At 36.8% G+C, this 22867-nt stretch overlaps 1 protein-coding gene across 2 annotated transcripts in view; it reads left to right on the top strand.

Moving 5' to 3' along the window:
* The window catches only part of LOC126370311 (uncharacterized), a 279505-nt gene that overhangs the window by 33144 nt on the left and 223494 nt on the right, over window positions 1-22867 (top strand). The window contains exon 1 of one of the 2 annotated variants that reach the window (XM_050015162.1): window positions 12863-13078. The exons of the other annotated variant lie outside the window; for it this stretch is intronic. Coding sequence (XP_049871119.1) covers window positions 13003-13078 — 76 coding nt within the window. The 5' untranslated portion in view covers window positions 12863-13002. Of the gene's footprint in view, window positions 1-12862; window positions 13079-22867 lie in introns of those variants that run through there. 2 annotated transcript variants of the gene reach the window in all.

Raw genomic sequence — 22867 nt, 5'->3', positions numbered from 1 at the left:
AGTACTAACAAAACTCCGAAGTCAATCTGAAATTCGGACACGATCGAGCTTCTAGTTTTATTTGTTTTCGATCTGGCGTCATGCTTCTAAGTTTCTGGATGAGTTCGGTCAATCTAAGCTGAAATATTAATTGTGAAAGTACCTAACTTAATTGCTGATGACACTGATACTTCTATTGCGTAGCCTATACAAATGTGAAATAGACATAATTATAGAGATAAGCTAGCTCTAAAAAGTTTTGTAAATCTATTGTCACTTTCAGTCTACTAGTAAACGTCTCACTAAGAACACACATTTGTTATTTGCTGCCCATCTGAACCATACAGGTGACACTGACATTGTAACGAATACTGAGGGGGGTGATTCAGACCATGATTCTGAGTTGATATCAAATGGAATTTCCAATCGGAAAATTCATATTTTATTTGCGTTTTTTTTTATTATTTTCAGTTCCATACTTTTGCCACGGATACCACTTGATATCAACTCAGAATCATGGTCTGAATCATTCCTCAAAATTTTCGTTACGATGTCACTAACACCTTGTATCTGTCCGGATTTCGTCTTGCTATTTTCTTAAGGAAAAAAAGTAAAGAAAGAGAGAGAGAGGTGTGTCATCAGAAAAAAATGATTTATGGACGGACAGAAGAGTATTAAGTAATAAAATATTCTAGGATAAAAGACTTTACAAAAGGGCCCCCAAATTTATATCTTTTCGAATTTCACTACATAGTATAATACAAAGTCGTTTTTTCTGTCCCTATATCCCCATGTACGCTTAAATCTTTAAAACTACGCAACGGATTTTGATGCGGTTCTTTTAATAGATAGAGTGATTCAAGAGGAAGGTATATATGTATAATAACATCCATTAAATTGTTGAAAAATACTGTTCTTTTTGAGGTTTTTAATGTGATGTCGTAAATAGTTTAATTTTTTCCTCAGCATTGCATCCAAGCGAAGCCGGGGCGGGTGGCTTGTGTGCAATAAATCGTTATTGTTCTTATTGTTTCCATAAAACACATGTTATATACCGTCATTTAAGATGAAGACATCTAACTGGTGTATTCATTCGAGGGATAAGCTGCAATAAAGTGGGGATTGGACTGTTTATGATCCACTACCCGCGTTATGGCCTGCCAAATGATCCACAAACATTTTACTTTCTGATTCATGGCGTCGTATGGCATGGTGACGACTATTGTCTTCTTCTTATCCTGTGGGTTGTGAGGTGGATTACCAGCCTCAAGAATCTTGGCGTCACGGCTATTATTGAGACGCCAAATTATTGAGTCACCAGCTGTTCTTCTTCTTCTTCTTCTAGTGTCAGGGTTACTATTGAGCCGCCAAAGGCCTCTGACATGGCTCATGTAACGACTACATACTTACATCAGTATGTACTAACTGGGACCAATGGCTTAACATGCCTTCCTAAGCACGGATCAAATTAATTTCAGATAATCAGACGACAGCATATAATGTCCTAAGCAAAATAGTTTATAAGAAGTGATATTTGTGATTTGTCCCCACCGAGATTCAAACCCGGGACCTCCAGATGGTGTGCCCAACGCTCAACCACTGAACCACGGAGGCCGTGACAACTCTGTTAGCTCGACCACTATAGACGGAGATACGGCTCACTATCACGTTGGTCTAACAGCAAGCTCGGTGAGGTGTGGGTATCTAGATGAACTAGGCGGACTAACTAGATGGAGGTAATTTTGGCTACCCCAATGGACGTAGTCCTCGGCTTATGTTCATCATCATCATCATCATCAGCCCATTAACTTCCCCACTGCTGGGGCACGGGCCTTCCCTATGGATGGATAGGGAGATCGGGCCTTAAACCATCACGCGGGCCCAGTGCGGATTGATGGTTATTAACGACTGCTAATGCAGCCGGGACCAACGGCTTAACGTGCCTTCCGAAGCACGGAGGAGCTCGAGATGAAAACTTTTTTTTGTGGTCACCCATCCTATGACCGGCCTTTGCGAACTTGCTTAACTTCAACAATCGCAGACCGAGCGCTTTTACCGCTGCGCCACCGAGCTCCTCAATGTTATGTATTGTTAAATGATAATGTACAGTAGAAATCGTTCTGTTTTCGAGCAATTTTATAATATCTAAATAAAACAACTCGTTTCAAAAATATTTAACATTCTTTCCACATCAGGATTCATGTGAAAATTGCGGAGCTCATCGGGTTTGAACGGGTTAAATAATGATGTGACGTCATGGGCGGAAGTGCGCCGTACAATAGGGTTGCTGCAAACATTTAATGGGAATATAATAGGTATATTTTTATCGAATAATAACGAAATATCAATTATAAAGTACTCACTTTCCTTTGGTTCGCTAACATATTCGGGATTATGTAGAAACCGCGGGATTTAGTCAAAACTTTTCACAAGTTTTGACATTCGGGCGCGTTTAATTCGCCTTGGTTCACTCACATTCAGACAATTTAGTCGGAAAATGAATTCATAAATGAAAATATTTTTTTTTTGCGTACTATATTACACTTGTAAAAGGTACTTAAAGGGTATAAACTGAAATGGTGTCAAATGAAAAAGTGCTGGACAGAGTTGAAGAAAAGAGAACCATATTGAAAACTATAGAGAACCGGAGAGGAAATATGATTGGCCACCTGATACGACACGATTCATTTATAACAAACATTATAGAAGGAAAAATTGAAGGGAAGAGAGGAAGGGGTAGACCTAGGATAACATTTATGAAACAAATAAAAGAGATGGTGCAGGTCGTGTCGTATCGGGAGGTGAAGGTTTTGGCGGAAAGAATAGAGGAATGGCGATTACTCCACCGACAAGAGCGCAGCTTTTAAATAGAGAGAGAAAAGGTACTTAAATATAACATCTATGGTACTTTGTAATCGCCCCCTATTACATGGCACAAACATAGTTGGCGAGGAACGAGTATAATGATATATACCCCTGCCTACCCCTTCAGGGGTGCAGGATTAGAAGAAGAGAAGATCCTCGCTACATTTAAGAAAACTCTTGTCGGTATAGTTTTTTCCAGATTCATCCTAGTTGACCGAAAAAGTTTACCGCTATCGCACTAATTCGCTAACAGTCGTCCACAACCCTCACGGAACTTGACGAGTCAGCTAAGGGGGGGATCTCCAGCTCCCCCACCACCCCTTAAAGCACCACCACGGTTACAATGTTGAATTTCTTAATAACTATTAAGTATAGCAATGAGTTCTCAAGTAGTAGCTTGGAAAATAGGATTTTTAAAGTTTAATTTACTTGCGTAGTTGTTTTACTTTGTAAGTAAATGCAATTTTTCTTTTTTTTAATTCAAATTCAAAAATATCTTTATTTTAAATCGTCATACACAACGCACAGAGCCCTAGATGTTCTTAAAAAAAAAATTGTTATACTTAAAATTTTGTAATTAGGCTGCCTAATATCAGTTCCCAGACACTTAATCCCAAGCATTCTTATCTTCTACATAATCACGTATTATTTTTTTGTGTTTTTTTTTTACTTTCTGGGGGGTTAAAATGCCATATTGAAGCAAATCATTTAAAAAAGCAATATTATTAAAGGTCAAATATTTAGATAAGTAGATAAGTAGTTTGTAAGTAACTTTTAATTTTATTTATTTTTTTAACCCCCATTTTCGACAAATGGATTTCGTATTTTTTTTTGTCGAATCTTCAGGTTATGTCAGCAGATACTGTGAAAAATGGGATAATGCTAGAGAGATAATGATGAAGAAGATATTTTAGCTGTTGGACAAAGTAAGGAGAAAATATAGAATGTGATCACCTACTTTGTTTCCTGAACGATAACCTTTTCCTGGTCATTTCAAGAAAACTAAACAATATTTCAAATTCCAATGAACAAAAATATAATAACTACGTAAGTTACTTTTTATGCCCCGTAAAAGTATTATAACGTAACTTTAAGCCGTTCAAAGTAGGTACTAATTATGCTTTCATAAGGCCTTCACGCTATCGATTGCGTCGAGACAGCGCGGTTAAAAATACATCAGATTTTTGTTGAGAGTGTTATGTTTAATGCGTATTAAGGTATTATCACAGAACCCGATCCATCGGGTCTGATGCATCAATGTAGGTATAGACTCGACTCCAAAGTCTAGAACACAGACGAAGGGTAACTTGTCTGTCGGTTTTTTTATAGGATATATTTCGGTGAGTGTGCGCAGGAACTTCACGAGTTAATTCCACCCACTCCATTCCATTTACGGACAATTAGGCGTCGGCGGGCATTTCATCCTTAAATTGTGGATATACCACCAACCCGCACTAAACGTTTTACCTCTCCCTTTTTGATGGATCAGCAAAGGACTGAAACTGTCTGCCAAAATAAAAAAAAAATTCAAAAATATTTATTTTTCAAAATTGGCTTACATAGTGAGAGAGAGCTTTTGGAACGTCAAAAATTGAATTACATACTATGTAACTAGCTGTAAAACTACTACCACATCGGAATCTGCAACGCTGAGGGAAAGACGTGGCCAGAAAACCTCCCACGAACTCTGGCCCTAATCCTACTGTTTCATGTTTTCCTTTCTTTCTTTTTTTAAATCCAGTCCAGAATGTCATCGTCTGTTATAACCGACTCGTTGTAATCTGGGAGTCTTCAAGGCTAGAGTAAGTAGGCATTTGCTAGGTAAGCGTGATCCACCCTAGACCACATCGTCCCTTACCATCAGGTGAGATTGTGGTCAAACCTAGCTCAGTCTCTGGTCGGGAGCGTAGAGTTGCCGTTCTATATTATTTATTTTTTTATGGTAAACACCTCAGTTAAAAATAGTCTCTTAAACACTCGTATAAGAACTCACTTATGAGTATAATTAAATACAGTTTCATATGAATTTATAATTACCAGACTCAGTGTTTCATGCATCATATTACTTCGTTCTAAAAGCGCCTTATTTAATATTCATTTTATTAGCACTTCAGCTTCTGAGTTATTAATATTTACTTTATTTACCTTAGGGTTACTATTGAGCCATCAAAGGCCCCTGACATGGCTCATGTAACGACTACTTACTTACATCAGTAAGTAGTAACCGGGACCAACGGATTAACGTGCCTTCCGAAGCACGGATCATCTACGTTCGGATCCGGTGATCAGCCTGTAATGTCCTAACCAAACTAGGGACCACAAAGTATTTTTTGTGATAAGTCCCCACCGGGAATCGAACCCAGGACTTTTGGATCGTGAGCCCAGCTCAAGAAGACCTATATTACAAGTGTTTTGTTTTTTATGTTCTTTGCGGACCCGAAGTTAGATGGCTTCCACGCTATGTTCAGCAGTGCGCCGCGACGCACGCGCACCGCAGAGTGCGTGCCAGCAACAACAGCATCCTCGCTATAATAGCTGACAGGTAGGGCAGCAGCTTTATAAAGCACTGGACCCATCAGCATCTAAGCGCATATCATTATGGTGTACTTATACTAGCTTTTAAATATTTTCTTTTCTTTTGTCTCCAGCTGATATGGATGTAAAGTTGACTGAAATAAAGTCCTTAAGTATATTTTATTTTACTTTTTTATTGTCAATCTTCCAACGAAAACAAGATTTGTGTTCTACTTTATTATTGTACTTGGGCACTATACAGAAATAATAATTCAGATTATGAATAAATAAGTGAAATAATTTGCAAGTAAACTCGATATTTACGCAAATTCATGCAAATTTTATGCGTTGTTCTAAAATTTCCTTAATAAAAGACATCATGTCTTAGATAACATAAGTAGACCTTGTGGTATAAACCCAGTGTGTACCTACCCTAACGTAATAGAAATGTTTTATTGCGACCTATATAATCATAATCATTTATTTCCCAATGAGAACGGTACATTACATTGTTGGTCGTCATTAAAATTAGTTCCTCCTAGTCCGCTAGTGAAAATAGCATGCAAATATAATATACATTCCATTTATACATATATTTTATATATACATTTGTACATTTATTACATTTGTATAATTATTTATATTATTTTTATTTGTGCGTGTATGAAATGATTGGTGAATGTGGAGGAAGCAAGGGAAGTGTGTCAGGATCGAAGCAAATGGAATTCCATTGTCTCTGCTTACCCGGCGGGAAATAGGCGTGAGTTTGTATGTATGTATATAGAAATGTATGTATAGTTATTTATTTATACACTTGTACACAATAGAACAGACAAAGAAAGATATAAAGGAAAGAAACTGTACATGTAGTGTATATTATAGATAGTATTAGTAGATAGTAATTCTACATAGTATAAATATTAGATAAACAGAAATATACTTAGTGATGTTATAGTATTCCACGACCATGTTCGCTATTGTGATGGTCAGAGTTACAAGTCGTCAGAAGTTACCTTTCAAACTCCTCAGTTTGAATTTGCGGGTCCGAATTCCGGTGGATACAGAATCACAAAAATCACTATGTGATTCCTAGTTTAGTTAGGATATTATGGGCTGGTTACCCGAGGAGCTCGGTGGCGCTGCGGTAAATGCGCTCGTTCTGCGATTGTTGAAGTTAAGCAACTTTCGCAAAGGCCGGTTATAGGATGGGTGATCACAAAATAAAATGTTTTCATTTCGAGCTCCTCCGTGCTTCGGAAGGCACGTTAAGCCGTTGGTCCCGGCTGCATTAGCAGTCGTTACTAACCATCAATCCGCACTGGGCCCGCGTGATGGTTTAAGGCCCAATCTCCCTATCCAGTCATAGGGAAGGCCCGTGCCTCAGAAGCGGGAACGTTAATGGGCTGATGGTTATGATGATGGGCTGGTTACCCGATTGTCCGAAAATAAGATGATCCGTGTTTTGGAAGTCACGTTAAACCGTCCGTCCCGGTAACTACTTACTGATATAAGTACGTAGTCGTTACATGAGGTCTTTGGTGGCTTAATTATACTCGCTCCTTGTTCGAGAGGTTTTAAACAGTGTAGTCTACGTCTTATGCTCCAGCATCGTCACAATTTTCAAAGCTCATATCCAAAGCTAAAAAAAAAAAGTTAGTTTCCCGCTTCCTGAACGCAGCTGTCAACTAATGTCATTACGGTTTTTGTGCACCGGCGCGTCACTTCGCCTCCGTAAATAAACTAATTGAAAACTAATATTTAATACAAAAACATGATTGATATAGTGCGAAAAATCTGTTACTTACATAATCAAGTGCTTTTTTCTCTAAAAAAGCTAGAAACAGTACCAAAGAAAAAATGTGGATGACGACGAGCGTAAGTTCTTTTTGATAAAACAAAACGTGGATTATACTGGTAAGTCTTAACATTATCCATCTACTAAAACAAGAGAAGATATAATTATGATCAATTCAATTTAATTCCTTTTATTGTCGAAAACAAATTACTTTTTTTGAGGTTATAATTTTATAATCCTAACATTCGAAGAAGTAACTTAAGTTGGTACTTATTACTAATAAAAGTAACTAGTTTTATTAACAGAAATAATAATAATATTAAAATTGTATCGTGTTCGTGTTATAACAGTGATTTAAAAGTTATACTTTATTCCGATGTTGATGTTGTTTAAATTCGCCTTATATAAGGCAGGCAAAGATCTGAGGACTATACAGTCTTGACTTTAGTAATTTAATATTCGAAAATCACGATCAAAATAGGCCTAAGCCTTGTCTTCAGTCCCTGATTGCCGCGTTTTTATTTTTTCATCTGTCAAAAAAAAAAAAAAAAAAATTTTTTGTTTCTTTTTGTAATTGTGTTCTTGGCTTATGTTGCGGTTGATAACTTACTATCAGCGAATGAAATGAGCAGTTTTATTATAAAACAAAGAGAACCAGTGAAATATAACCGCAGAATGGCATAGAAAAGTAAATAATTAACTCGGAAATAATTTGACAAGTTCAGATAATTAGATGACAGAAGCACTTCATGTTTACCCTGTTCATCAAGAAGTACCTATGACACAGTAGTACTCAATATCACAGAGGTCATCTACACCATTGGTAGACAAGATACATAACTTATTCAAGATAACACTTAAAACATTTAGAGGATTATAATTGGTTTACTACAAGATAACCATACTTAAAAATGATATTATATATATTATAACAGTACATAATCCCTTCTCACAGTCTCTGTTAAGTGGTGTTAATAATGTTATCTTCTCCGAATGATACTTACAATATAAGATGATGATAATATACCCTAACAATAAAAACAGAAAGAGTGTTAAGAGAGTACAGGCAAAAGATAGCCTTATTATAGTAAGCAATTTCTTCCAAATTACTCTAATCTTATTATAATTCAAGCTTCCAACGTATGGGTGATGATTATTGGTACCTACCTAACCAACAAGAGAACACCACTTGGAGAGTCACCTAGTTAAGCACTAGTAGTGAACTGTCTGACTAGAGAATAGACAGACTATTTGTTTCCCTTTAGAGCTATCACAATAGAGGATAGACAATGGACTTGATGTATCAACCCTATTAACATAAAAATCAACCACTAAGACTGTTGCAAAGCGCAAATATACCTATGCCTTATTTTAATACCTAGAGCTATCATTTAGCGGATGGACAGGGGACTTGATGGTACCAACTTAATGTACATAAAAGCTATCACTAGGAAGTTTGCCATTGCTAAGCGCTAATATACCTATTTTACATTTCCATACCTAGAGCTATCACTTAGAGGATAGACAATGGACTTAAAGGCACAATGCACATAAGAGCTACCATTAGGAAGGTCGCCATTGATAAGCGATAATATACCTATTTATCATTTCCATACCTAGAGCTATCACTTAGAGGATAGACAATAGACTTGAAGGTATCAATGCAATGAACATAAGAGCTACCACTAGGAAGGTCGCCACTGACAAGCGCTAACATACCTATTTCTCATTTCCATACTTAGAGCTATCACTTAGAGGATAGACAATGGACTTGATGGTATCAACCTAATTAACAAAAGATCTACCACCAGGAAGGTCGCCATTGCCAAGCGCTAATATACCTATTTATCATTTCCATGCCTAGAGCTATCACTTAGAGGATAGACAATGGACTTGAAGGTATCAACACAATGAATGTAAGAGCTACCACTAAGAAAGTCGCCATTGACAAGCGCTAACATACCTATTTCTCATTTCCATACTTAGAGCTATCACTTAGAGGATAGACAATGGACTTGATGGTATGAACCATATTAACATAAGAGCTACCACGATTATGGTCGGCATTGGCAAGCGCTATATACCTATTTCTCATTTCCATACTTAGAGCTATCACTTAGAGGATAGACAATGGACTTTATGGTATGAACCCTATTAATATAAGAGCTACCACGATTATGGTCGGCATTAGCAAGCGCTATATACCTATTTCTCATTTCCATACCTAGAGCTATCACTTAGAGGATAGACAATGGACTTGATGGTATCAACTCAAATAACATAAAGCTACCACTACAAGTATCGCCTTTTGCTAAACGCTAGTAGATAGCTAGAACATAGACCAACTATTTTTTATACTTTTATTTCCATGTTTGGTTTGTCACTTGAGGAATCGAAGATAAACCATTGAATTGTCGGGGCTTACCTACCCATGTTGAAACTCAAGATTAGACTAATGCTGAGAAACAATAGACTATTATGTCAAATTGATTATTATAAAATAATGAGAGTACAAATTCTGAAGAAATAACCGACAATTCAAAACCTAAAAGCCTCTGTTCTATTAATCAACCTCAACTGTGCTAGAAATCAAAGTATGTAATGTCAGAGATTACTTTCAAAAGAGATAACTGTACACAAGACATGGTTAGAGAATACTGCTATTAAATTCTTTCAACCAACATCATAAAATTCAAATAGCACATAAATAATAATGAATAACATTGCCCGAAGAGTGAGTAAACGAGATAGCAACAGGATCTGTGGAACAGAGACAACAGTATCAGCAGGCAGCCCCACAGCCAACAGCATGAACAGAAAGCCCACAAGGAACAGTATCAGCAGGCCGTCCCACAGCCAGCAATAAAAGCAGTGATGCAACCAGTCATGATCAGCAGTGCTATAACCAGCAGTACCAGCAGCCCTACAGCCAGCAGTAGTAGCAGAGCTACAACCAGATGTATTAGCAGTCTCACAGCCATTAGTATCAACAGTGGCCCAGGCAGCAAGGCCGTTTAAGAATAGTACCTCATGAGGAGGAAGAATTCCCTATAAAGTTATAATGGGAAAATTTGCACAAGCAAATATATTTTTCAAAATTCTGGTAAAATTAATTCCGAATGTCTATCACTAAAAGTTTTAGCATAATCATTAAGACATGGAATTCAAATCCTGTCTTTGTTAATCAGGAATAACAATACTAATCTCAGTATAAATTGGGGTACCTACCTGATAATATTATAACTTCAATGAAAATTTCCTTCAAGTATTACATTCGAAATTGTAAAATATTGATACCTAGTTCGGTTAGATAGAATAGTTGCCCTTTTTATTATTAACTCATAGGTGAAAAGGAAGGAAAAATAGTTCATTAGTAACATATAACTTACATCACCATTAGCGTTTTCTCTAAATTATGTTGTTGTAGATTTATTATGTTGTTGCTGATCAGCCCAAAACACAGTTTACAATTAATATAAAAATTACAACAATAATGTCCCTCCACTTAATCAATCGGAACCAAACTGCAGTGGAGAAGTAACAATAATATTTTCATGATAAATATATGTTTATCTTATTTTTCGGTTAGTGTTGTAACGTAAATCAGGCAGGTCCCTTCACTAAATAACCTGACATATTAAATCTTCAGGATGGGTACGAGAAGTGAATCCCTGTGCAAACAACAGGATCATGTTAAGTTAGGTTAAAGGAAAGGATGATTTTTACGAACGATGATAATATACCTACACGACCGATAATTAATAAATTAATGTTATCCTTATATGTAACTGCACACCTAAGGGTAAAATATGTTTTATTCATTTATTTATTTTTTCCAGTAAATAATAGGACGTCACTATTACTGTCCTAAAAACAAATTCAATAATTATTACACTAAAGAGATAGCTGCGTAAACAATGTTACGTGTGTTAATGTGTTGTGTGTACGTTGTTCTATCATCTGATTGGTGGGTGAAAGGTTGCATAGAGGAATAGGAAAAAAATCCACAACAAGTTATATTTATTATTACCACATAAAAAATATACTAAATATTATTACCAAGCCCATATGGTCGATATTAGGTAATACACAATAACTTGGGCTCAGGTAATCTATTTTAAGAAAAACAAAATCTTAATTATTACGAAGATAATTATCACACAAGTACATAATGTAAATGCACTTCCCCTCTTTATACTTTCAGCCTCATTTAACAATATCTTATAATAAAGAGGAAAGTTTAGTTCAGTGGTTCTGAATATTTTAATGAAAAAGGTCATTTGAATAAATGTATCGAAATTCTTACTTGCACTTATATTTGTATTTTCTCTAATCAATTTGACATGTTGTCTTAGGATTCATTTAACTACTCAATGTCGACAACAATTGCCAACTTAGCACAGGATGTTACAATCAATCTTGTGTCTGGGTGCCCTCGTCATTACCCGTTCTTCTTTATGTATTTCTTCTTCTTTTATGTATGTAAACAAATAATGTGTAACTTTGATAATTATTGTAGCCCTTGGTATGCCAATGAAAAATGAGTGTTATACTATATGATGAAGTCTCACAGTCCTTTCGACTATAACTATCGTTGTTGTTCAAGAGCTTCGGAAATGTGCTCTATGGTGAGGTCCCTGTGAGGCTCTTATAGCAAATCTTGATGTTGAGCTCATTCAGAAATTTGTTCTTGTGTAGTTCTTTTGTTGTGAAATTGATAGTAATGTGGAATAGGTATTTAATGTACTTGCTCAACTTCAACTTAATTATTTAGAACTATGTATCTATTCTAGTACAGTATAGTATAACCATATATTATATAACATACATAATATCGATTCCATTCTTGAGAACTGGTGAAACTTGTTTAGCGAACAGTTATTATTCTTATTGTTTTTTACATGATAATATCAAAACGTTTGGTGGAACGCCGCGCTGAGTTTATCAGGCGACGGCTGTGCCTCTCACTGCCTTTATTGGGATTAAAGTCATGGGCAGCTTAATTAGCCTTCGTGATAACAATGTACTTTATTCATTAATGAATAATCATATTATTGGTACTCGCTTCAATTTAAATGTTTCATTCCCAACTAAACTTTGAACATCTACACTGTTTAAAACCTCTCGAACAAGGAGCGAGTATAATTATGAGATTAAACGAACTTACCTGTAAGTGAAGTTCTATCTCAATTATACGAAGCTCCTTGTTCGAGAGGACTCCCTCCCTTCAATTTTAATATCCCGCCCTAAAGCTTCCACAGGTGATGGAGTTGTCCATGAAACATGCTTTAAACATAATGACATTAGTTGACAGCTGCGTTCAGGAAGCGGGAAACTAACTTTTTTTTTTTAGCTTTGGATATGAGCTTTGAAAATTGTGACGATGCTGGAGCATAAGACGTAGACTACACTGTTTAAAACCTCTCGAACAAGGAGCTTCGTATAATTGAGATAGAACTTCACTTACAGGTAAGTTCGTTTAATCTCATAATAATAACCCTGACACCAGAGTTCCTGACGTAAAAACAAAATGACTAACTAATCTAAAACATCCTTACCAATAAATTCTACATTCGAAATTTAAAATATATAATTCTTTGTTTATTATCTTGGTAACCAGCGACTTATAACATTTTTACTGTTTGATAAAATGTTTCTATAAACTACCTTCACTAGCGATATAACGGTCAGTTCGATGACGGGCGCGCTCGAGGACAGACGTGTCGTTCTCCTTTCGCGTTTAGTGTGGACACTATAATCTTTATGTGTTTTGTTAGCCATGCTAATATTGTGAACTCTGTGACAAGCAAGGAACATTGCGATACTATTGTAGAATAGGGCTTTCGTAAATGTTTATAGTCGGGGTGTCGTACGTGACAATGTGGAGTTGGTGTGTCATCCAGGTGGTTTGCGGATGTAATGAAGGTGGGTAGATATTTTCTTATTCGCCGATTTGACCAGGGTTTGTTACGGCCGCCTCTGTTTTTAAATTAAGTGTTTTCTTACAACTTGTCTGGGATGATTAACAACTGAACGCATTCTACCTTTATTTACTCCGAGTTTAGCAGAGAAACGACATAATACCATAATTAATTTCAAGCACGTATTTGTTAACGTAATTAATCATCCGAAGATAAAGAAATAACAGTCACGTTAAAATTCTCCCCAAAGTCCAGTTAATGAAAATATCAGTTCTTTTTAATGATAAGCTTCTCTTAGTTCGAGAACTCCAGTAGTTTTAGTTCCGAGTTCCAGTTCTAAAAGATAATGATCGGCGCGGTATTGGAAACTCTTTAAACGAAGGCTTTAAATTAAAAATGTCTTTAGGAACTGAGTGGAATCTCTTGAACTCAGTTTTATCGCGGGGAAGTTCATAACTGTATTTTACGTAATATTATTCTGCCGTTCTACCGTGGAGCTGTGGTAGTCCAGGAACGCTTGTCTCTCACTTTGAGGTCGCAGGTTCGAATCCAGCTCAGGCATAAACCAATGATTGTCGAATTTGTTTTCGAATTCATGATTGGATCATAAATAATTATCACGTGCTCAGCGGTGAAGGAAAACATCGCGAGGAAACCTACATTCCCGAGAAATGCATTTTCGGAGGTATGTGACTTAACCTGTATTGGGTTGGTTTTCCCTTCGCAGGTTGGAAGGACAGACTGGCAGTCGCTTCTGGAAAAAACCGGACATGTCAAATGTTCAGGTTAGGTAAGCGGACCCTGTGAAAAACGGGATAATGCTAGAGGGATGATGATTTCTTATGTTCTAGACTAGTCAGGTTTGGAGTAATACTGGTTTTAAATACCGGCTCGCTTGTTTTCTCTGCATGTCGTAAAAACGGAAAAGTGATTATCTGCACATTAAAATCATCAAATAGGCGTCTGATATTAATTTCAAGATAAATATAGATACATGATGAATTGTGCGATGTCAGGCTATCTATCATCCTACCGGCACACACCGGACACTTCATACATAACACCTCGGTTTACACAGACACTACACATTGACGTTATCGTACACGCGCATCTGTGTGTGTGACGTCTGACGCCCATACGAAAACTAAAGTAAGACAGAGCGGGTGAGGTAAACCTAGCTCGGCCTCTGGGGAGCGAGAGTTGCCGTTCTATTCATAGTATTCCTTATTCTGTGCTATTACAGGTAAGAGTTCACTTCTAGACACTGTCTGTCTATGTGTTAATCATCATCATCATCACCAGCCCATTAACGTCCCCACTGCTGGGGCACGGGCCTTCCCTAGGGATGGATAGGGAGATCGGGCCTTAAACCACCACGCGGGCCCAGTGCGGATAGGTGGTTATTAACGACTGCTAATGCAGCCGGGGCCAACGGCTTTACGTGCTTCCGAAGCACGGAGGAGCTCGAGATGAAAACTTTTTTTTGTAGTCACCCATCCTATGACCGGCCTTTGCGAAAGTTGCTTAACTTCAACAATAGCAGACCGAGAGCGTTAACCGCTGCGCCACCGAGCTGTGTGTTAATACTTCAATATATCTCAAAGTTCATTACGTCATTCGTTGTATCGAAGCGTTTCGCACTCGATCGAGAAGAAACTGTCGATATCGTCTCAGACAATACTCCACAGATAATACTTATCGGGTCACTGGAGACCCACTGGGGTGTGTTATCAGGGTTGCCACAGGCTAATAATTAAGATTAAAAAAAAACCGATGTATATAGATAGCTATACAAGTAGGACTGGGTGTTAGTGACAACGTAACGAATACGAATACTGAGGGGGATGGTTCAGACCATGATTCTGAGTTGATATCAAGTGGAATTTCATGTCCTGAAAATGTTTGTTTACTTATTTAAATTATTTTCAGTTCCATACTTATGCGACGGGAAATTCCACTTGATATCAACTTAGAATCATGGTCTGAATCATCCCTCAAAGTTTTCGTTACGACGTCACTAACACCCTGTATGTTTTTTTAACATTCCTAGATAGTCTTGATCGATGGGGCTGGCATAACTAACTTTGTTAAAAGCCCCTAAATAAAAAAATTTAAACTAGTTGCAAAATTGTTTTAAGTTTACGCGGTTATTATCATAATTAAAACGCATAATAACGGGTTCTTACCATGTTTAAAATAGGGATATGACATTATCATTATGGGGGATGACTATCATCATCCCGTGATCATGGCACTTGCAACAGTGTCGAAATATCGAGACTCTCATATTAGTGTTGCCGAAAAATCGATAGTTTTACTATCGATAGTAAACAGCCAAAATCATCTACCCAACCGATAGGCCTATCGATAGTATCGATACTATCGTTTTTTGGTAAACTATCGATAGTTCGATCGAAAACTATCGATAGGGCACTATCGAGTGGCAACACTATCTTATATCCCTATTTTAAACGCGGTAAGAACCCGTTATTATGTGTTTTAATTAGTTGTAAAATACTGCATCAATACATCTGACAACCCTAGCTAGCAGACAGTAATATAACAGATGTCGGCAGTCGATGAAACCCATTGTTGTGGATATCCCACCAATCCATAAGCGCTTCCTTCCTTCTTTTTTATTGATTCGTTTTTTTCCTGCTGTGACTTCGTTGATTTATGTTTTGAAAGAAGTATGAAATTACTAATTAACATACATAAACAGTCTGTACACGTCCCACTGTTGGGCACAGGCCTCCTCTCAAACAACCGGAGGGGGTATGGAGCATACGCACGCTGCTCCACTGCGGGTTGGTGGACTAATAAAATAAATATTAAAAAAAACTAAGGTAAAACACAAAAGGGAAACAACCAAAAGTTTTAAAATATGACGGTCAACCCAACTAAATAAAATTACATACACATAAACTCACGACTATACCCCAATGGGGTAGTCAGAGGTGCATCCAAGACGAACTAAGTACCCACACCTCACCGACGTTTCTGTTAGACCAACGTGATAGGTGGTGAGCCTTATCTCCGTCTATAATGATCGAGCCAACTGTGTTAGTGAAAACTGCATGTTATTTAATTCGTAATTTTAAGGCACAATCAACTTATTTGACTTAAATTAATAATTCATTTAACTAGGGTTTTTTAAAAAGTTTGTTATTAGGCACATACTTAAACTTATAAACAGAGCGACTGCCTGTCTGACCTTCCAACCCGCGAAGGGAAAACTAGCCCAATACAGGTTAGGTCACATACCTTATAAAATGCCTTTCTCGGGAATGTAGGTTTCCTCAAGATAGTGACGGAGACATCTTACCTAGTAAGTAAGTAATTTAGAATAAGGAATATCCAGGTATGATCCAAGTACTAATTGAGTTAGGAACAACCTTGACCTCTTTGGGTAATTTTTGTCTCTTTTTCACTGATTGGCAAACGAGGGTTGATATATTTAAATTGAATTCCGCGAATTTGTGGCGAAAATCCTCGAAATCTATTTTTATCATACTCGCTCACCATAATCATTATTCTGCAAACTTGTTTTCCTGAATCAGCTCAATCAAACTCAATTAACTGTAAACTAAAAGTATTGAACTTAAAGTTTATAAGTTTCTTAATATAATTATAAGTTTATACGTTCATTGAAATAATGTAGATGGCGTTGTACAGCTTTAACGTGATAATTACCTATTTTCAAAATGCAATGTAATGGCAGAAGCATACGTACGTAAACAGCCTATATACGTCCCACTGCTGGGCACAGGCCTCCCCTCCATCAACCGGAGGGGGTATGGAGCATACTCCACCACGCTGCTCCAATGCGGGTTGGTGGAGGTGTTATTTACGGCTAATAGCCGGGACCAACGGCTTAACGTGCCCTCCGAAGCACGGAATCATCTTACTTTTTCGGACAATCAGGTGATTCAAGCCTGAAAAGTCCTTACCAAACAAAGGACAGTCTCACAAAGTGATTTCGACAATGTCCCCATCGGGAATCGAACCCGGACCTCCAGATCGTGAGCCTTACGCTCTAACCACTAGACCACGGAGGCTGTTATATGAAAATAATTGAATGTAGCCTGGAAAGTCCTTCATTATGCTAGTTTATTATTATTTATTTATTTATTTATTATTATTAAGCCTTAAGTAACAGTATAAATGCAATGTCCTGCAAAATTGCATAAGCAATTTGACTGTAGGATCAGAGTCTCACTAAGATATATTAAGATATATTATTATTTTGTTTTATATTGTCGGCTGCGATATAATGCTTCGTTTTCTTCTTCACCTATCGTGTGGGTTGTGGGGTGGATTACCCACCCCATCAACCAAAATAAAAAGTATATAAAAATATATTATTATATCTACTTTCTATCTACTCAGCTTGTATCCACCCACTGCTGGGTGTAGGCCTCCTCTCTTTCACGTCATCCTTTCCGGTCCTGTGCAAGTCTCATCCATTACTTACATTATACATACATACATTAACTTAAGAGGCACGCTCTTGTCGGTGTAGCATTTTTCATTCCAGTCTATCAAAGGCCAATTCCTTGACTTCCCTATAAGACACGACGCTTACATTATAAATAATGCTTAAAATATTTTTCTTTCATTTCAGGTACTTTTCATCATTATTTACGCAATTTAGCGAACGAGAGTTGTATACACAGTGAGTACAAGAATTTAGAAGATTTTTGTTTTATATCACTCACCTGTGCTTAGGGAAAAACACAAAGAGAAAAATAAATCGAAAAAATCTGTCTCCGACGGGACTTGGTAGTCGTTACATGAGTCATGTTAGGGCCTTTCTTCTATCGAGTGGGTTGTGAGGTGGAGTACCAACCTCATCAACCCTGGTGACAGGGTTACTATTGAGCTGCCAAAGTCTCCTGACATGGCTCACGTAACGACTACTTACTTAATACATCAGTAAGTAGACCCGGACCAATATTCATATATTCATATTCATATATTTATTTGTATTTATCATACATTGTCATTATTTATCTATCATACATTATTAACATTAAGTTTAGTTGAACATCATTATTTTATAAAAAAAAAACAATTTAAATTATATACTTAATTCAAGATATTTTGTGTAACAATAAGTAGTTAATATTTAATAAGAACTAGATCAGAACACTTCACTATTCATTCATCAATGAACTCCTTAACGCTATAGTAAGCTTTTTGTGGCTTAACGTGACTTCTGAAGCACGGATAATCTTACTTACGGACAAGCTGGTGATCAGCCAGTAATGTACTAACCAGACTAGGGACAACGAAGTATTTTTTGTGATATGTCCCCACCGGGAATCGAACTCGGGAACTCCGGATCGTGAGCCCAACGCTCAACCACTGGACCACGGAGATCGTTTACGCGGTAAGAACCCAGTATTATGTTTTAATTCTCTTTTTTTCGTTCATCTATCTCTTCATACCATACCTCGAATATCGTATAGGTGCATAGGATAAGATACCATTTGCTAATTGCGCAATCTGATAATATAATTGTGTAATATCATAAATATTGAACAGTGGCGGCGGATAAGGTATAACTTCAAATAAAATAGTTTGTGCACTGGAATCAGCAGTAGGATCAAGGGATCATAATTCGTAGCAATTAAATGGGGTTCCGAAACAATCAAGTTGCGTAACAGTGGCTGGACTTCCACTGTTTAACTAACAGCCTTTTTTTAATAGGTTTACCAACAGTTACAACATTATTACACACACATACATCATCATACACACTTATGACACACACACACACACACACACTACACTTACTCAACAAACATAGGTGTTATTGTAAATGCGTAACCAATTAAAGGTAAACACAGCTAACAATTTTGTTTTACTGCTAAACCCCGTGTAAAAAGGCGTGAGTTCTTTTTTTCTGTTTTTTTTTTGTGACTTTGTGTAGATTTACCGCAGATGACATTAACTACTTGGCCGGACAAATAGGCGTGAGTTCATTTTTGTATGTTGAGAAGGATATATCGTTACTTTTACACTCGTAACAGTCATGATTACTTTATACCGCCTCGGCATCCTGAAACCCACTGAAGATCACTCTACATGTATGACACCCATAGTTTATTTAAATGCGTTTTTAAACATTCCGGCCCACATTACAAAGTCATAGCGTTACGAAACAGTAAAAAGAACACAGTAGGTGTGTACCTCTGCTAGTCAAAGAATAAATAAAATACTTAGGGTGCGTTCAATTTATCACCTGCATTATTGTAAAACGTGACTAGGATTAATATATCTTCGCTAAGATTTTTAAAATGATGAGATTCTGTATTTCCTTTTGAAATAACTTAAAAAATATATATATCTGTAACCGGAATTATCCGAAACTAACGGATAATCCCAAATATAATCCGTATCCGTAACCGTAGGTATCCGTTATAATAATAATTCTTAAATGCGTTTCCAATCCGTATCCGAAATTTCATATCCATAACATCCCTGGTCTACTCGGAGTGTACCAACTGTTATATCTACGCTATGGTTCCGGGTCGTAACACTCTGAATTTCAACCCGCATCCGCTACAAACGAGAATGGTAGCGATAAAACTGTCACCGCGTCAAGTATTCATTTCACAAAATGTATATTGTATATTATAACACTACCGAATATAATATAATAACTGGGAATAAATAGATAATAAAAATGCCTTGTGATATGATACCAAAACTTATCTTCGAAAGTTTTCCGTTTCTCACAAGATTCACTTATCGAATTGGAACATTTGACAGGTGCGATTTTACAGAAACGACCTGGGTGGGTTCGGGAGTGAGATAATTGGGTGTTTGACTGGGTCAAAGATAAATTATAAAATGCTAATCTAGAATTAGGCAGTTTAAGACGATCAAACATCAACCTCATTTTACTTTTCGACTTACTTTCGAATTTTAATTACGAATTAAGTAACAGTGTCTACGACGTTTGACCGCTTTCGTTGATGACGTCACAGGACAGTATTTTACACACTGCAAAGAAAACTTGCATTTTGAAGTTTCGTAAAAAGTATCTTATTTGACTAGGTTGTCAAGTAGCCTATTATTTGTTTGTTTTCTAATAACCCGGCTATTTATGTGCGTGGGATGTGTTTAAAAAATAAATGCGTGAGAAAGAATGAAATTGATTAGTGTAATCTCGACTGATACATCACTACACTCAACTAATGAACGTTACAACACTGGGGGACTTTTTGGCGGGAACAGAAACGGGACAGTTGCTTTCTATTTTTCATAGAATAATCTAAATAATTACTACGAAGAGGTGTTTTGTGGTTAATGATCGCATTAAGTTAGCCGGAAAACATTCGCGATAGTGTTATTATATCGGAACATTCAATAAACAAAGTGTACCTACCACCTATCTATTTTCGCTTCGTGCCAACAAGCCGCTTCATAACTCGAAAGTTTATGCGGACTTTTGAGTTAATTCAAGTTTTTAGTTAATTTGAGTTAAGTTTTTGAGTTTTTTCGAGGGGCTTTCATCATTTCATTAATCATCAAGAAAAAAAATACGTCAGACATGGCTGTATGGGCATAGTTCCCTTTGCCTTACCCTTCGGGGAAAACCAAAACAAAAAAAAAATGGCTCTAGTACTTTCAGAGACCAATTTCTTATCGCGCATTGAAGCTTTTGAAAACATGGTATAATATTTGATTGTCATTTATTGTACTGATCTAGACGCTCTGTTTAATAATAGGTAACGTCCAATAATTACAAAATTAATCTAGCTAAGTGCAGGTATAATATTCTAGACGAAATTGAAAGATAAAAAAGTATACTGTGCTCATACATTATTCAGGAGAGGGAGCTATGAAACAAGCACTAAGAAATAATATTGTGTTGAATACAATGTTAGTCAAAATTCTGAAGTCTTTATGTATTATCTGTGTACAATAAACTGTAAAACGTAGTCGGGGAATAAATAAATAAATGTCTTGTCTTATAATAATTTTTCAAATTATGCGGCGTCGGATACGAATTGGCGCGGGGCTGAGAGGTTATTTTACGAATTGTTTTTTTTTACCTGACTTATTGTAGATTTGCCGCGGATGGCATTAACTAGGTACTAGGTCGGACAAATGCGGAGCGCTGAGGGCTCTCACCCGGTACAAAATTGAAGACAACAGGCCTGAGGGTGCCCTGATGGACTCCTGATGCCCTGGCGAGCCTCGGTTCAGGGGCCTGTTTTATAAAACTTACAATTGTAATTTACAACGACAATTTGGTGTTCATTACGTAGCTAATATGAAACTGCAAAATATTTGTGATCACTAACTCCGCAATGTACATCAAATTGTCATTGTAATTTACAATTGTAAGTTTTATTAAACAGACCCCAGGGCGTCGTCTGAGAGGAAGAATATTTGAAAGAATTAATCGACCCTAATGGGTCGATAGCGATAAGCGCTGAATGAGGGAAATCGTCGACCACACTGGCGGGGTCGGTATCGGGGTTCTGTTTTTCCGTATTGTTTGTTTTATGCTAAAGTGAGACGATAGAATAGCAACAATAATTTCCAGACTAGGTTCCTCAAAACAATGCAGATAGCGCTGTAAAGAATTGCCTTCGTTTAACCTTCTGATTTCATGGATAACAGACATATCTTGTATCTCTGTTTTTTGTGTATAAATGCCGACCCTATTTATTACACTCAGACACAATTACATCTTCCACCCATTATTATTCTGATCAAAATAGAGAAGCAATATAGGTAGCAACATAATTCTACACTTAATGTGATCCAAATATCAAGTAACAATTATTTTTATATTTTCTTCTGCCATTATAAAGTACTAGCGACCCGCCCCGGCTTCGCTCGGGTGCAATGCTGAGGAAAAAAAGAAATTATTTACGACATCACATTAAAATCCTCAAAAATAACAGTATTTGACCACTATTTAATGGATGTTATTTTACATATAGACCTTCTCCTTGAATCACTTTATCTATTAAAAAAAACCGTATCAAAATCCGTTGCGTAGTTTTAAAGATTTAAGTGTACATAGGGATATAGGGACAGAAAAAGCGACTTTGTTTTATACCATGTAGTGTTTGTTGAATAATTATGTACCTGAGTAATGTGAAAATAAGTACCTAATTATAAAGTTAAATCTCTATATTATTCAGCGCCATCTATATTATTTTTGGGGAACGTAGCCTAGAAACTCCCTCATTTACAGTTTCACCTTCTACCCTGTGAAATATTCACACATTCACGCCTTCGTAATCCGCTTTGCACCGGATTATCGCGTGTCTAGTAAGAGTATTGCCGCTTGTTTCCTTTCCAAGGGCTTTTGTCTTAGTCTGACCATTAGAGGTGTTAGCTTTTGTTTCATAAATTGCTAAGTAAGAGCGTAACATGAGTAAGTGAGTAAATTTATAAAGAAACAATGTTTTTACAATAAAAACCCCAAACAACCGATTCGGTTTGTCTGTGAGAGTGGAGTTCGCTTGAAAATAATTGGAATAAAAACACATACCTATAGCACATATAAAAAGACAAATACTGAGAATTATTGAGGACAGAAGAGGCAAGATGATTGGACACCTAATAAGACACGACGAATTTATTAAAAACATCATAGAAGGAAAGAGGAAGGGGAAGACCAAGAAGAGCTTACATGGAACAGATTAAAGAAAAGGTTAACGTCGTGTCTTATAGGAAAGTTAAGGAATTGGCCTTTGATAGACTGGAATGGGAAATGCTACACCGACAAGAGCGTGGCGCTTAAATTGATGATGATGAAAAT

The sequence above is a fragment of the Pectinophora gossypiella genome, chromosome 10, assembly GCF_024362695.1.
Source record: "Pectinophora gossypiella chromosome 10, ilPecGoss1.1, whole genome shotgun sequence".
NCBI classification, from domain to species: domain Eukaryota; kingdom Metazoa; phylum Arthropoda; class Insecta; order Lepidoptera; family Gelechiidae; genus Pectinophora; species Pectinophora gossypiella.
Note: the sequence above shows the minus strand (reverse complement) of the source record. Positions and strands in the feature narration are given on the sequence as shown.